The sequence below is a fragment of the Heptranchias perlo genome, chromosome 18 (genome assembly GCF_035084215.1).
Source record: "Heptranchias perlo isolate sHepPer1 chromosome 18, sHepPer1.hap1, whole genome shotgun sequence".
Taxonomy (NCBI): domain Eukaryota; kingdom Metazoa; phylum Chordata; class Chondrichthyes; order Hexanchiformes; family Hexanchidae; genus Heptranchias; species Heptranchias perlo.
In genome coordinates this window covers 974404-990210 of record NC_090342.1, presented here as the reverse complement: position 1 = coordinate 990210, position 15807 = coordinate 974404, and the positions used below count along the sequence as shown (strand labels likewise).

The 15807-nt window shown below is 56.0% G+C and overlaps 2 protein-coding genes across 3 annotated transcripts in view; one reads left to right on the top strand and one right to left on the bottom strand.

Annotated features, from left to right (window-relative positions):
- The first annotated feature begins 2335 nt into the window (after positions 1–2335).
- pwp1 (PWP1 homolog, endonuclein) overlaps positions 2336–15807 on the top strand; it is a 60667-nt gene continuing 47195 nt past the window's right edge. The window contains exons 1-3 of the mRNA XM_067999188.1: positions 2336–2458; positions 3052–3128; positions 4516–4612. Of these exons, the coding sequence (XP_067855289.1) occupies positions 2354–2458; positions 3052–3128; positions 4516–4612 (279 nt within the window). The 5' untranslated portion in view covers positions 2336–2353. The remainder of the gene's footprint in view (positions 2459–3051; positions 3129–4515; positions 4613–15807) is intronic.
- Positions 8427–15807, bottom strand: part of LOC137334918 (complement C1q tumor necrosis factor-related protein 4-like) — a 29925-nt gene continuing 22544 nt past the window's right edge. For both annotated transcript variants that reach the window (XM_068000004.1, XM_068000005.1), the window contains exon 2: positions 8427–10431. In XM_068000004.1, coding sequence (XP_067856105.1) covers positions 9340–10425 — 1086 coding nt within the window. In that variant the 5' untranslated portion in view covers positions 10426–10431 and the 3' untranslated portion in view covers positions 8427–9339. The remainder of the gene's footprint in view (positions 10432–15807) is intronic.

Genomic DNA, 15807 nt, shown 5'->3' with positions numbered 1-15807 from the left:
TCCTTCGATCATGTCTTTGATCCTCACCCTAAACCCCCCCCATCCTGAACCCCCCCCATCCTGAACCCCCCCCATCCTGAACCCCCCCCATCCTGAACCCCCCCCATCCTGAACCCCCCCCCATCCTGAACCCCCCCCCATCCTGAACCCCCCCCATCCTAAACCCCCCCCATCCTGAACCCCCCCATCCTGAACCCCCCCCATCCTAAACCCCCCCCATCCTGAACTCCCCCCATCCTGAACTCCCCCCATCCTGAACCCCCCCCATCCTGAACCCCCCCCATCCTGAACCCCCCCCCATCCTGAACCCCCCCCATCCTGAACCCCCCCCATCCTGAACCCCCCCCATCCTGAACCCCCCCCATCCTGAACCCCCCCCATCCTGAACCCCCCCCATCCTGAACCCCCCCCATCCTGAACCCCCCCCATCCTGAACCCCCCCCATCCTGAACCCCCCCCATCCTGAACCCCCCCCATCCTGAACCCCCCCCATCCTGAACCCCCCCCATCCTGAACCCCCCCCATCCTGAACCCCCCCATCCTGAACCCCCCCCATCCTGAACCCCCCCCATCCTGAACCCCCCCCATCCTGAACCCCCCCCATCCTGAACCCCCCCCATCCTGAACCCCCCCCATCCTGAACCCCCCCCATCCTGAACCCCCCCCATCCTGAACCCCCCCCATCCTGAACCCCCCCCCATCCTGAACCCCCCCCCATCCTGAACCCCCCCCCATCCTGAACCCCCCCCCATCCTGAACCCCCCCCCATCCTGAACCCCCCCCCCATCCTGAACCCCCCCCCATCCTGAACCCCCCCCATCCTGAACCCCCCCCCATCCTGAACCCCCCCCCATCCTGAACCCCCCCCATCCTGAACCCCCCCCCATCCTGAACCCCCCCCCATCCTGAACCCCCCCCATCCTGAACCCCCCCCCATCCTGAACCCCCCCCATCCTGAACCCCCCCCCATCCTGAACCCCCCCCCATCCTGAACCCCCCCCCATCCTGAACCCCCCCCCATCCTGAACCCCCCCCCATCCTGAACCCCCCCCCATCCTGAACCCCCCCCCATCCTGAACCCCCCCCCCATCCTGAACCCCCCCCCCCATCCTGAACCCCCCCCCCCATCCTGAACCCCCCCCCCCATCCTGAACCCCCCCCCCATCCTGAACCCCCCCCCCATCCTGAACCCCCCCCCTATCCTGAACCCCCCCCTATCCTGAACCCCCCCCCATCCTGACCCCCCCCCCCATCCTGACCCCCCCCCATCCTGAACCCCCCCCCCATCCTGAACCCCCCCCCCATCCTGAACCCCCCCCCATCCTGAACCCCCCCCCCCATCCTGAACCCCCCCCCCCCATCCTGAACCCCCCCCCCCCATCCTGAACCCCCCCCCCCCATCCTGAACCCCCCCCCCCATCCTGAACCCCCCCCCCCCATCCTGAACAGGGGGCGAGGCCATGAAGGGATATGAAAACAAGGATGAGCATTTTAAAATCGAGTTGGTCCCGGACCGGGAGCCAATGTAGGTCAGCGAGCACAGGGGGTGATGGGAGAACGGGACTTGGTGCGAGTTAGGATACGGACAACAGAGTTTTGGATGAGCTCAAGTTTATGGAGGGTGGAAGGAGGGAGGCCGGCCAGGAGAGCATTGGAATAGTCGAGTCTAGAGGCAACAAAGGCATGGACGAGGGTTTCAGCAGCCGATGAGCTGAGGCAGGGGTGGAGACGGGCGATGTTACGGAGGTGGAAGTAGGCGGTCTTGGTGACGGAGCAGATGTGTGGTTAGAAGCTCATCTCAGGGTCAAATAGGACGCCGAGGTTGCGAGCAGTCTGGTTCAGCCTCAGAGAGTGGCCAGGGAGAGGGACGGAGTCGGTGGCCAGGGAAACGGGGTTTGTGGCGGGGATCGAAGACAATGGCTTCAGTCTTAATATTTAGTTGGAGGAAATTTCTGCTCATCCACTACTGGATGTCGGACAAGTAGTGTGACAAAGCAGAGAGAGTGGAGGGGTCGAGGGAGGTGGTGGTGAGGTAGAGCTGGGTGTCATCAGTGTAGATCATATCAGGCAGCATCCCTGTGAATCTCCACTGTACCCTCTCTTTGTTTCCCCTTTATTTTTTCTCTTTTTTGTTCTTTCTCAATCCTTTTATCCCTTTCGAATTCAGGACTCAAACTTTTGTACATTTTACTACTTTTTCATAACTTTAAAAACTATTTCTGATTTGTTTTGTTTCTGTTCCCTCATGTTTTGTTTGTCTTGTTTTAAAACCAATTCCGATGATGCTGTGCACCAGAGACCCCCCCCTGACCAGTTTTTTCTCCCTGTAGGGAATTACGCTGCAGTGGGGAACATGACGCCTGTGATTGATGTGTGGAACTTGGATGTGGTCGATTGTCTTGAGCCAGTCTTCAGTCTGGGGAACAAAAAGGCAAAGAAAAAGAAGAAAGGAAAAAAGGTATTGAGGAGCCCCCAGAGTTGGTGCTACAGGCACCATATTGCTGCTTGTTAATGCTGACCGTCCGACTGACCAATAGTCAAACCCTGTCCCACAGTAAGTCTCGGATCCACGGTCCGAGATCACGAGCAGCCAGACTCAGTCCTCGCCGTGTCTGTTAATCCCAGTGCTTCTCACTGTGACGCCACGTGTAAATGATGGTGAGGGAGAGTCCACAGCCCACTTCCCTGTGCTTTTCCACTCATATTTTTCTGACCCAGCCTGGACACAGGTCATTTAATGTCCCCCACCCCCCAATTCACACTGGGATCAGCAGTGGAGGGATGGGTTCTGAGATCTCCCCGTCTCTACAACTCGGGCCCATCGTGCTGCTTACTGACACTTGCTGCTTCAGGAGCAGTCGGAAGCCCGTGAACAGGCATCGAGTGGGATCTCATCTTTCCTGATGTAACTGGCTCCCCATTCATACTGTGCACTCAAACACCCAGTTACTGCACTGCTCGGCTCAGGTGTTCCTCTCCCAGCCTTTACAGGGAATGAACTGATTAGAAGCAAGACTGAGAATTCTCATCAATGCTAACCGATTATTTCAGAGTGCAGGAGGAGCCGAGGAAGGAGAGGGGGGACATTCTGACGCAGTTCTCGACCTTTCTTGGAACAAACACATAAGGTAATATTCACACTGCCACATTCTGGCTTACTTTTGTAAGGAAGTTTAAATTGTAATGAGAAGAAGCAGAGGAAACGTAAGTGTCACCCGATCCTCCCCCCACTGGACCCCCTCCCCCCGCACTGGACCCCCGACCCGCCCCCCCTCCCCCCGCACTGGACCCCCGGACCCCCTCCCCCCGACCCTCGCACTGGACTTCCCCACCTCCCCTGCATTGGCCCCTCCCCCCGCGGCGCTTTGTATCTTTCACGGGGTAACAGGCAGCAACCACTCCGTTTCACCACAAGGTGTCAGTAATCGATGCCGTGAGTTGCTGCGATTATAATAAAAAGAATCCGTTACATTGAGAGTAACTTCATAACTTTTATTTTTATTTTTGTTTAAATACTTGTGTGGAACATTAGTTTGAGTCCCTGTGGTATTACCCACCCCCCCCCCCCCCTGTCCCGTCCCGTCCAACTCAGTGTGCTCTGGCAGGTTAATGGCTCAGAGGAATTAAGCAGAATAGCACTAGTTTAACCAGCTGCCAGAAGATGGTGCTGTTGGTTTATTTTCCTTCTCTTGCCTGCACAGGTTAGTGCGAGTAACTAGAGGGGAGTATGAAAGTGTGCTGTTTAGTGGTAGTAACTAGAGGGGAGTATGAAAGTGTGCTGTTTAGTGCTAGTAACTAGAGGGGAGTATGAAAGTGTGCTGTTTAGTGGTAGTAACTAGAGGGGAGTATGAAAGTGTGCTGTTTAGTGCTAGTAACTAGAGGGGAGTATGAAAGTGTGCTGTTTAGTGGTAGTAACTAGAGGGGAGTATGAAAGTGTGCTGTTTAGTGCTAGTAACTAGAGGGGAGTATGAAAGTGTGCTGTTTAGTGCTAGTAACTAGAGGGGAGTATGAAAGTGTGCTGTTTAGTGCTAGTAACTAGAGGGGAGTATGAAAGTGTGCTGTTTAGTGCTGGTAACTAGAGGGGAGTATGAAAGTGTGCTGTTTAGTGGTAGTAACTAGAGGGGAGTATGAAAGTGTGCTGTTTAGTGGTAGTAACTAGAGGGGAGTATGAAAGTGTGCTGTTTAGTGGTAGTAACGAGAGGGGAGTGAGGAGGTGCACTGTTGCCCCCGGACCCCCCTCGTGTTCACACAGCACTGACCCACCGGTTTCGAGAGACTGCGTTGGTCTGGAACTGAGTCATCGTCCCTGGTTTTTATTGTTTTTCACAGACCCCTTGTTAATGTGCTAAACATGAGGTTCTGTAGAAATGGTACAAAACTACGGTTATTGTGCTGAATTTGATGTGAAGAATAATTGAACACAGGGGTCGCTCATCGCTGATTTCCTCAAGGACAGAGTGAGCTCTGCATCTGAAGCCAATGCTGGGTAATTGGCTGTTGTTTGTCCTGTGGTAGGAATGTCCTGGCCAGTGCATCAGCCGACCAGTCTGTGATTCTCTGGGATATGTCACAGAAGAAACCCGTGACGAGACTCTCTTCACATAAAGACAAGGTAAGCAGAAACGAGCCCTTCCCTTTCAGTACCACTGGCATCGGAAACCAGAGGCACAGTGTCCACCGCTCCTGAACTGATCTTCCCACTAAACCAAGGTTTGGATCTCGAGTCTGAGCAGCAATTAACCTTTAAATTGATTCATCCAATTAGAATTTGTAGCTTTAAAGGGAAACCATTATATCTGAGCAGAATAATACACCCCCTCCTCACAAAACATCATCCCACCAATCAAAGCAACGTGATGGTAGATCATAGTTTCTCTCTCGCAACATTGTGGTCCCCCCCTCCCCCCGCCACTGGTCCCCCCCCTCCCCCCGCCGCTGGTCCCCCCCTCCCCCCGCCGCTGGTCCCCCGCTCCCCCCGCCGCTGGTCCCCCCCTCCCCCCGCCGCTGGTCCCCCCCTCCCCCCGCCGCTGGTCCCCCCCTCCCCCCGCCGCTGGTCCCCCCCTCCCCCCGCCGCTGGTCCCCCCCTCCCCCCGCCGCTGGTCCCCCCCTCCCCCCGCCGCTGGTCCCCCCCTCCCCCCGCCGCTGGTCCCCCGCTCCCCCCGCCGCTGGTCCCCCCCTCCCCCCGCCGCTGGTCCCCCCCTCCCCCCGCCGCTGGTCCCCCCCTCCCCCCGCCGCTGGTCCCCCCCTCCCCCCGCCGCTGGTCCCCCGCTCCCCCCGCCGCTGGTCCCCCCCTCCCCCCGCCGCTGGTCCCCCCCTCCCCCCGCCGCTGGTCCCCCCCTCCCCCCGCCGCGGGCTTCCCCCCCCTCCCCCCGCCGCGGGCTTCCCCCCCCTCCCCCCGCCGCGGGCTTCCCCCCCCTCCCCCCGCCGCGGGCTTCCCCCCCCTCCCCCCGCCGCGGGCTTCCCCCCCCTCCCCCCGCCGCGGGCTTCCCCCCCCTCCCCCCGCCGCGGGCTTCCCCCCCCTCCCCCCGCCGCGGGCTTCCCCCCCCTCCCCCCGCCGCGGGCTTCCCCCCCCTCCCCCCGCCGCGGGCTTCCCCCCCCTCCCCCCGCCGCGGGCTTCCCCCCCCTCCCCCCGCCGCGGGCTTCCCCCCCCTCCCCCCGCCGCGGGCTTCCCCCCCCTCCCCCCGCCGCGGGCTTCCCCCCCCTCCCCCCGCCGCGGGCTTCCCCCCCCTCCCCCCGCCGCGGGCTTCCCCCCCCTCCCCCCGCCGCGGGCTTCCCCCCCCTCCCCCCGCCGCGGGCTTCCCCCCCCTCCCCCCGCCGCGGGCTTCCCCCCCCTCCCCCCGCCGCGGGCTTCCCCCCCCTCCCCCCGCCGCGGGCTTCCCCCCCCTCCCCCCGCCGCGGGCTTCCCCCCCCTCCCCCCGCCGCGGGCTTCCCCCCCCTCCCCCCGCCGCGGGCTTCCCCCCCCTCCCCCCGCCGCGGGCTTCCCCCCCCTCCCCCCGCCACGGGCTTCCCCCCCCTCCCCCCGCCACGGGCTTCCCCCCCCCCACTGGCTCCCCCCCCCCCCACTGGCTCCCCCCCCCCCCCACTGGCTCCCCCCCCCCCCCCACTGGCTTTCCCCCCCCCCCACTGGCTTTCCCCCCCCCCCACTGGCTTTCCCCCCCCCCCACTGGCTTTCCCCCCCCCCCCACTGGCTTTCCCCCCCCCCACTGGCTTTCCCCCCCCCCACTGGCTTTCCCCCCCCCCCACTGGCTTTCCCCCCCCCCCACTGGCTTTCCCCCCCCCCCACTGGCTTTCCCCCCCCCCCACTGGCTTTCCCCCCCCCCACTGGCTTTCCCCCCCCCCACTGGCTTTCCCCCCCCCCCACTGGCTTCCCCCCCCCCTCCCCCCGCCACTGGCTTCCCCCCCCCCCCCCCACTGGCTTCCCCCCCCCTCCCCCCACTGGCTTCCCCCCCCCCTACCCCCACTGGCTCCCCCCCCCCCCACTGGCTCCCCCCCCCCCACTGGCTCCCCCCCCCCCCACTGGCTCCCCCCCCCCCCACTGGCTCCCCCCCCCCCCCCCACTGGCTTCCCCCCTCCCCTCCCCCCGCCACTGGCTTCCCCCCCCCCCTCCCCCCGCCACTGGCTTCCCCCCCCCCCTCCCCCCGCCACTGGCTTCCCCCCCCTCTCCCCCCGCCACTGGCTTCTCCCCCCCCTCCCCCCGCCACTGGCTTCCCCCCCCCCCTCCCCCCGCCACTGGCTTCTCCCCCCCCCCCTCCCCCCGCCACTGGCTTCTCCCCCCCCCCCTCCCCCCGCCACTGGCTTCTCCCCCCCCCCCCCTCCCCCCGCCACTGGCTTCTCCCCCCCCCTCCCCCCGCCACTGGCTTCTCCCCCCCCCTCCCCCCGCCACTGGCTTCTCCCCCCCCCTCCCCCCGCCACTGGCTTCTCCCCCCCCCCCCTCCCCCCGCCACTGGCTTCTCCCCCCCCCCCCTCCCCCGCCACTGGCTTCTCCCCCCCCCCTCCCCCCGCCACTGGCTCCTCCCCCCGCCACTGGCTCCTCCCCCCGCCACTGGCTTCTCCCCCCCCCCCTCCCCCCGCCACTGGCTTCTCCCCCCCCCCCCCCTCCCCCCGCCACCGGTTTCCCCCTCCCTCCCCCCGCCACCGGTTTCCCCCTCCCTCCCCCCGCCACCGGTTTCCCCCTCCCTCCCCCCGCCACCGGTTTCCCCCTCCCTCCCCCCGCCACCGGTTTCCCCCCCCCCTCCCCCCGCCACCGGTTTCCCCCCCCCCTCCCCCCGCCACCGGTTTCCCCCCCCCCCTCCCCCCGCCACCGGTTTCCCCCCCCTCCCCCCGCCACCGGTTTCCCCCCCCTCCCCCCGCCACCGGTTTCCCCCCCCCCTCCCCCCGCCACCGGTTTCCCCCCCCTCCCCCCCGCCACCGGTTTCCCCCCCCTCCCCCCGCCACCGGTTTCCCCCCCCTCCCCCCCGCCACCGGTTTCCCCCCCCTCCCCCTGCCACTGGTTTCCCCCCCCTCCCCCCGCCACTCTCTCAGGCTGAACCAGATTATTCACAACCTCGGGGTCCTGTTTGACCCTGACTCCATACCCTCTCCATCACCAAGACCACCTGTTTCCACCTCCATAACATCGCCCGTCTCCGCCCCAGCCTCAGCTCATCTGCTGCTGAAACCCTCATCCTCCACACTCGACTGTTCAGACGCTCTCCTGGTCAGCCTCCCGTCTTCCATAAAATTCAGCTCAGCTGCTGCCTGTATCCTAACTTGCCCCAAGTCCCATTCACCTGTCACCCCTGTGCTTGCTGACCCACATTGGCTCCCGATCTCCCAACACCTCAAATTTAAAATTCTCATCCTTGTGTTTAACTCCCTGAATAGCCTCGCCCCTCCCTATTTCTGTAACCTTCTCCATCCCTACAACTCTCTCCTCCCACCACCACCCCCCCCCCCCAAATCTCCATTTTTTCCGACTCGAGCCTCGTTATTCCCCTCCTTCTCCCCACCATTGGGGGCGGTGCCTTTAGCTGCCTAGGCCCTAAGTTTGGGAATTCCCTCCATGAACCTCTCTGACTCTCCCTCTCTGTCTCCTCCTTTAGGATCCTTCTTCAAGCCCAGGTCTTTGACCAAGCATTTGGTCACTGCTAATACCTCCTCCTTTCGTCTATTTATTTCTGATTATGATTCTGTGAAGCTCCCTGTGACGTTTTTCTACGTTAAAAACTCCATATAAAAGCAGAGCATTGCTGTTCTTGTAAACTACTTCGACATAAAAGATCCTCGTGTGAATAGGGAGTTTCTGAGGACATGAAAGATGCTCCATCAGTGCAACTTCTTTCCTTCTTTCGAAATCCAACTTATTTTTACAAGACACTTGATTTTCTTTAATCCTTTATCTTTTTATTTGTGAGTTACTGTTGAGCAATGATTCCAACTGCGCTACATTTATCGTTTGGTGAAGGTTTTTATTTAAAATCAACTATATTTACATTGGGTATCCAGTCAATGTGGTGAAGGAAAGTAAAGCAGCTCACTGTACCCACGACCTTCTGATTCAGAGGCGAGAGTGCTCTCACTGAGCCAAGATTGACAGCTGAGCATACGACTCTCTGCGCTACTCTCGTCCATCCCCCACTTCTTTCTCCCCACCATTGGCGGCCGTGCCTTCAGCTGCCTGGGCCCTAAGCTCTGGAATTCCCTCCCTAAACCTCTCTGCCTCTCTCTTCCTTTAAGACCCTCCTTAAAACCTCCCTCTTTGACTAAGCTTTTAATCACCTGTCCTAATACCTCCTCCTTTGGTTCGGTGTTTATTTTTGTCTGATTACGCTCCTGTGAAGGGCTTTGGGATATTTTCCTATGTTAAAGGAGCTGTGTAAATGCAGGCTTGTTGTTGAGAAGCACTGTGTGGGACTAACCAGTGAGTCTCCAGCTCAAGCCTTTAGCAGTTTCTGTATTTCCTCAGGTTATCTTATGTGAAGAGAGCGTAGTCACTTCCTTCTGTGCTCTGTCCCAGCGATATTACATTGTACATGGGAACAGGGGGAGGCCATTTAGACCCTCGAGCTTGTTCCGCCATTCACTGAGATCATGGCTGATCTGTGACCTAACTCCATATACCCGGCTTAGCCCCATATCCCTTAATTGTTCCAATAATAACATGAGATAATTCGAAGAACTATCTAATAATTGGTTATATTACATAAACAGTCAGAAATACTAAGCTAACACACTCTGTCTCTGTTGGTTGGTACAAAAGTATCTTACAGCAAATAAAATTCAGCAGGATTTCAGATGTGCTGACGTTTGGAATTAAAGCTGAGTTTTATGGTAATAATTCTAATAATTGCAGCGAGCAGTCTAACACGGCCGTGTAGATCTGCGACTCTTTAGGAAGTTTGGGTCTGGGTAGATGAGGAACCCGGTGAATGTGATGTACTTGCCGTGGTTGCTGTACAAAGCAAAGCGCTCGTGCTGCTGGCTGTAGAGCCACACTTGGTCCCCGTCTCGGAGGGACAGCATTAGACTCTGGCTTTGCATCTCCCTGCTCTGAGAGTCATCTTCATCAAAAATCATGGCCTGCACCTCGCTGAGGTTTTTCATCAACTTGACAGAAATGACCTTAAAGGGATACTTTCCGACATTGAATGAGAAGTAGTAGGAGCCAGGAATGTGACATGTGAAGAAGCCGGTCAGCTTGTTAAAGTGGCTGCCGATATTGATGTATTCGGTGTCGAAGGTCACCGCTTCATGCTGCAGATTTTTGATATTCTCTCCAAGCAGTGATCTCGTTCTGGCTGCAGAAAATGCTGAACGAAGGTTGCCAATTGGCTGAGGTTTTAGGCAGTTCGAAGAGGGTCTGTTTCTTTTGGGTTTAGCGGTGGAATGGGAACAGTTGGAGGCAGCGCGGTTTGGAGGCAGACTGTTTGCCAGCCGATTGGGGGGTGATTCTGCATAGACCAGGTAACCAGTGAAGGTTGTGTATGGCCCTGCGTTACTGTACAAAGCATACCTTGAGCTACCGTGGAGAAGCAGCCAGACACTATCACCCACATCCAGCTTCAACATCAAGCTCTGGCTCTGCACTTTGCGATTCTTTTGCCGATGCTCGTTGAACACTATGGCCTGCACCTCGTGCCCATTTTTCATCAGCATGACTGACAGCATCTTCTTTGGATACTTTCCAACTGTGAAGGCGAAATAATAAGCTCCGGGAATTCTGCATATAAGCCTGCCCGTGTGGGGATGAAAGTCATTCCCAATATTAACCAAGAGCTTGTCAAATGTAACTGCTTTCTGGAGGCCTCCCAGCATGCTGCTGGTCCTGGCAGCGGAGAATGCAGATTGAGCATCGAGACTGGAGCCGCGCCCAAGTGCTGTTATAACTGACCAACGGCAGAGAGAGTCCAGCATCGGAATCAGCAACATGAATCTCCGAACGGCCATTTCACCCTGAGAAGAGAAATGGATTTTAATTGACGAGGATTGGGTAATCTAACAGAGAATATCGACGACAATAGCTCCAATTACTTTCATTTCACAAGCTTCAACTCTCATGAGAATTAACTGAACAAACGTCAGCGAAGCCAGGAACCATTCCGCGCAGTGAAGGTCCATTATAAACCGGGCGTGTTTCTAATCGTCAAGTATCCTGAGATTTGCAATCACATAACGTTTAACAAAACAAAGTTCTGTAATTAACACAGAATTTATTTTGAAGTATTCTTGCTTCTAATTTGGCGCAGAATAGGTTTTATTTAAAGAGTGGGATTAAATTGTGAGGATTACAGTCGAAGTATGTTTCTACACCTGCCGGTGAGTGACACATCCCACAGACTTATAGGCTCCAAATTGGATCGCATAGCACCTGTCGTGTAGGCGTTACGTGGACTCCTAAGGACCCAAAATGGCGTCCGGAATGCGCGCGCACATTTGTAGCGTGTCACGTGCCGGACGCCAACTTGGTAAAGGCGTTTGCGTACACGCAGATAACGAACGCCGGCAGCATATAAAATAGGAGAATATGCAGTAGATCAGTGCCGACTTAAAGGGACAGATGCGATTTTGGAACTCAACGCTCCAGCCAACGCACTGTCTTAACCTCGCACAGCTGAACAGCATGGAGGACCCTCCACCAGCGCTATTTAAAGGGATCATGCAGGAGTTACAGGTTAGTTGCTGGATTATTGCTTCTGGCTGCTGATGTATTTGTACCTGTTTTTGGAGGTCTCCTATACTTGAATACTGGGACTAGGGGACATAACCTAAAAATTAAAGCCAGGACTTGCAGGAGTGAAGTTAGGAAACGCTTCTCTAGGCAAAGCGTGTTAGAAGTTTGGAACTCTCTCCCGCAAACGGCACTTGATGCTAGCTCAATTGTTAATTTTAAATCTGAGATTGATAGATTTTTGTTAATCAAAGGTATTAAGGGATGTGGGGTTAAGGCGGGTGGATGGAGTTAGGTCGTAGATCAACCATGATCTCATTGAATGGCGGAACAGACTCGAGAGCCTTGGTGCACGCACTCTCGCAGGCCAGCGACAAACTCAGACCGGTGAGGCCTGGGGTGCAGATTGGAGGATATGAGATTTGGTGGTGCACAACTTTTATTCAATGTTTCGAAATAACTCAACAGTTTGTAAACGGGGACAGGAGCTGCATCTGTGTTTTACACGTGCGATGTCTGATCTCCGTTCAGACTCCATGTGGACCCGTACCTTAATATTTAGCAAATATCAAAGTCCCACAGATTTTGAGCAGCCCAGTTGTTGCTTATTAAAATTCCAGAGTTCCCACCATGGCCAGGCTGCACTATACTGCAGCACAGAGTCACTCCGCCATTGACTTCCACCTCTTCCTGCAGCCACAATGCACCTCCCCTTTAACAGGTGCCAGCCACTCATGGTATCTGGGCCCCTGCTGGTGAGCAGCTGCTCAACAGCGCAGCCGCGCCTGGTTTTGGGGGGGTAATGCAATATAACCCCCATAGTGTGAAACAAAGGGGGCGATTTTAACCCTACCTGCCCGGCTGGAACTGGGTGTGTGGGCAGTTAAAATTGCCCAGATTACTCACCCATCGGAAACCTGCCGAGAACTCACCGTTCCGAATTTTAACCTGCTGCACTGATCAGGCAGCAAGGATACCTGCCCAAAGGCAGCGGGGTCCTTCTTTACAGCTGAATGTCACGTCCCGATGGCATTATCGAAACCCGACTGCAGGTTTAACCGGTGGCCTGAGTGGGAAAATTGCAGTTGCTTTCCTGCCAGGTGAGGAAAGTGGGAAGAGGAGCCAGGCCCACAAGAGGCCCAAACAGGAGTTCACTTTCCTTGTGGACCAGGAGTCCCTCTCTGGGCCCCACAAAGAAAGCTCAGGCCTCCCGTGCTGCGGACTCCCCCTCACTCCCGAACGTGAGACTCCCTGGACACCGATCCCACCACCTACCTGGAGTCGATGGGCAGCCTCTGGGAAGCTCAATTTTCCACCAACTTCCCATCTATTTTGCGCAGGAATTTTGCCAGCAGGAATTAAATGAGGCTTAGGAGTTACAATAGCCCAGGCTTTACTTCTGGATCAGTGGGCGAGTTTGCAGCTCACCTCATTACCCACCCGGCGTTAAGATCAAGGCCAGATTTAGAAATGTCCCAGTTTTTCATAATGCTGAATAATATAATGCTATAAATGATAAGTATCAGTGAGTGTTCTCATAGAACCAACCCAGAAAGAAAGGCTTAGGGAAAGCACAGGACTGTGACAGGACGAGCACGACCTCAAATAGTCCCATCATTTGATGCTGTCTCCTGAGAACAGCCAACCCAAACCCTAATGGCAGATTGTACAGGATTAAAGTTTAAACACAGACAGATACTAAACAGCTGGTTTGGATAGCGTGTTAGAATGCTCACACACAATCCCTGAAGTAACTTTCCAAACAGCTCTCACTCTATTCATGGGGCGATGCCCTGTGAATCCTTTATAGGTGTTAGAATTTTGTACTGTGCTCTGTGGGAGTTACTATTTTATTTATATTTTTTGGACCTTGAATATCTTTCTAGTTTTTGGAGGTAAAGGGAGGAGTGAGTCCCATCATTCCGGTAACACTGTCTGTGCGTCAGCGTCGCTCCGGTGACGGTGGGTCAGCGTCCCTCCGGTGACCGTGCGTCAGCGTCCCTCCGGTGACGGTGCGTCAGCGTCCCTCCGGTGACGGTGCGTCAGCGTCCCTCCGGTGACGGTGCGTCAGCGTCCCTCCGGTGACGGTGGGTCAGCGTCGCTCCGGTGACGGTGGGTCAGCGTCGCTCCGGTGACGGTGGGTCAGCGTCGCTCCGGTGACGGTGGGTCAGCGTCGCTCCGGTGACGGTGGGTCCGCGTCGCTCCGGTGACGGTGGGTCCGCGTCGCTCCGGTGACGGTGGGTCCGCGTCGCTCCGGTGACGGTGGGTCCGCGTCGCTCCGGTGACGGTGGGTCCGCGTCGCTCCGGTGACGGTGGGTCCGCGTCGCTCCGGTGACGGTGGGTCCGCGTCGCTCCGGTGACGGTGGGTCCGCGTCGCTCCGGTGACGGTGGGTCCGCGTCCCTCCGGTGACTTGCAATCTGGGGCAACAGGCTGGGGAAATGCAGACCTCAAAGGCAAAATGGAAGGTTTAAGACCTTGTCTCTGGTCTGAATCGTGGTGTTGGGGTATTTGCAATGAGCATTTTGTCTCTCATTCACGTTTTATACAGCTTCTGCTTGCTGACTGATGTCAGTAATTTCATAGAACATTGATTCTGAGAAAGACTCGGCATTTGTCACTGGGAAATTCTGTATCAGTTAATTTCCTAAGTGTATTGTGTGGAAGACGGTTAGTGCAATCGTGGGATTCACAATGCTTGCTTCCCATTGCTTCCCTCATCATCAGAACTCTGTTACTGGCTCGTATCTCCCTCCTGCCCATCATTCCCAGACAACACTAAAGAGCATCGGCCACAAACTGCAGAACCTGTGCTAGTTGTGTTGTCAACTTTGATTCCATTCACAGTCCACAAAGGAGAGGCCAGGACTGGAAAGGACTGCACAATCCCAACTGGCTGATTCCAAAATCTAATCCCCCTTATAGAATAGAATCATAGAATCATAGAAGTTTACAACATGGAAACAGGCCCTTCGGCCCAACATGCCCATGTCGCCCAGTTTATACCACTAAGCTAGTCCCAATTGCCTGCACTTGGCCCATATCCCTCTATACCCATCTTACCCATGTAACTGTCCAAATGCTTTTTAAAAGACAAAATTGTACCCGCCTCTACTACTGCCTCTGGCAGCTCGTTCCAGACACTCACCATCCTTTGAGTGAAAAAATTGCCCCTCTGGACCCTTTTGTATCTCTCTTCCCCCCTCACCTTAAATCTGTGCCCCCTCGTTATAGACTCCCCTACCTTTGGGAAAAGATTTTGACTATCTACCTTATCTATGCCCCTCATTATTTTATAGACTTCTATAAGATCACCCCTAAACCTCCTACTCTCCAGGGAAAAAAGTCTGTCTATCCAACCTCTCCCTGTAAGTCAAACCATCAAGTCCCGGTAGCATCCTAGTAAATCTTTTCTGCACTCTTTCTAGTTTAATAATATCCTTTCTATAATAGGGTGACCAGAACTGTACACAGTATTCCAAGTGTGGCCTTACTAATGTCTTGTACAACTTCAACAAAACATCCCAACTCCTGCATTCAATGTTCTGACCAATGAAACCAAGCATGCTGAATGCCTTCTTCACCACCCTATCCACCTGTGACTCCACTTTCAAGGAGCTATGAACCTGTACTCCTAGATCTCTTTGTTCTATAACTCTCCCCAACACCCTACCATTAACGGAGTAGGTCCTGGCCCGATTCAATCTACCAAAATGCATCACCTCACATTTATCTAAATTAAACTCCATCTGCCATTCATCGGCCCACTGGCCCAATTTATCAAGATCCCGTTGCAATCCTAGATAACCTTCTTCACTGTCCACAATGCCACAAATCTTGGTGTCATCTGCAAACTTACTAACCATGCCTCCTAAATTCTCATCCAAATCATTAATATAAATAACAAATAACAGCGGACCCAGCACCGATCCCTGAGGCACACCGCTGGTCACAGGCCTCCAGTTTGAAAAACAACCCTCTACAACCACCCTCTGTCTTCTGTCGTCAAGCCAATTTTGTATCCAATTGGCTACCTCACCTTGGATCCCGTGAGATTTAACCTTATGTAACAACCTACCATGCGGTACCTTGTCAAATGCTTTGCTAAAGTCCATGTAGACCACGTCTACTGCACAGCCCTCATCTATCTTCTTGGTTACCCCTTCAAAAAACTCAATCAAATGCATGAGACATGATTTTCCACTCACAAAACCATGCTGACTGTTCCCAATCAGTCCCTGCCTCTCCAAATGCCTGTCGATCCTGTCTCTCAGAATACCCTCTAACAACTTACCCACTACAGATGTCAGGCTCACCGGTCTGTGGTTCCCAGGCTTTTCCCTGCCGCCCTTCTTAAACAAAGGCACAACATTTGCTACCCTCCAATCTTCAGGCACCTCACCTGTAGCTGTCGATGATTCAAATATCTCTGCTAGGGGACCCGCAATTTCCTCCCTAACTCCCATAACGTCCTGGGATACATTTCATCAGGTCCCGGAGATTTATCTACCTTGATGCGCGTTAAGACTTCCAGCACCTCCCTCTCTGTAATATGTACACTCCTCAAGACATCACTATTTATTTCCCCAAGTTCCCTAACATCCATGCCTTTCTCAACCGTAAATACCGATGTGAAATATTCATTTAGGATCTCACCCATCTC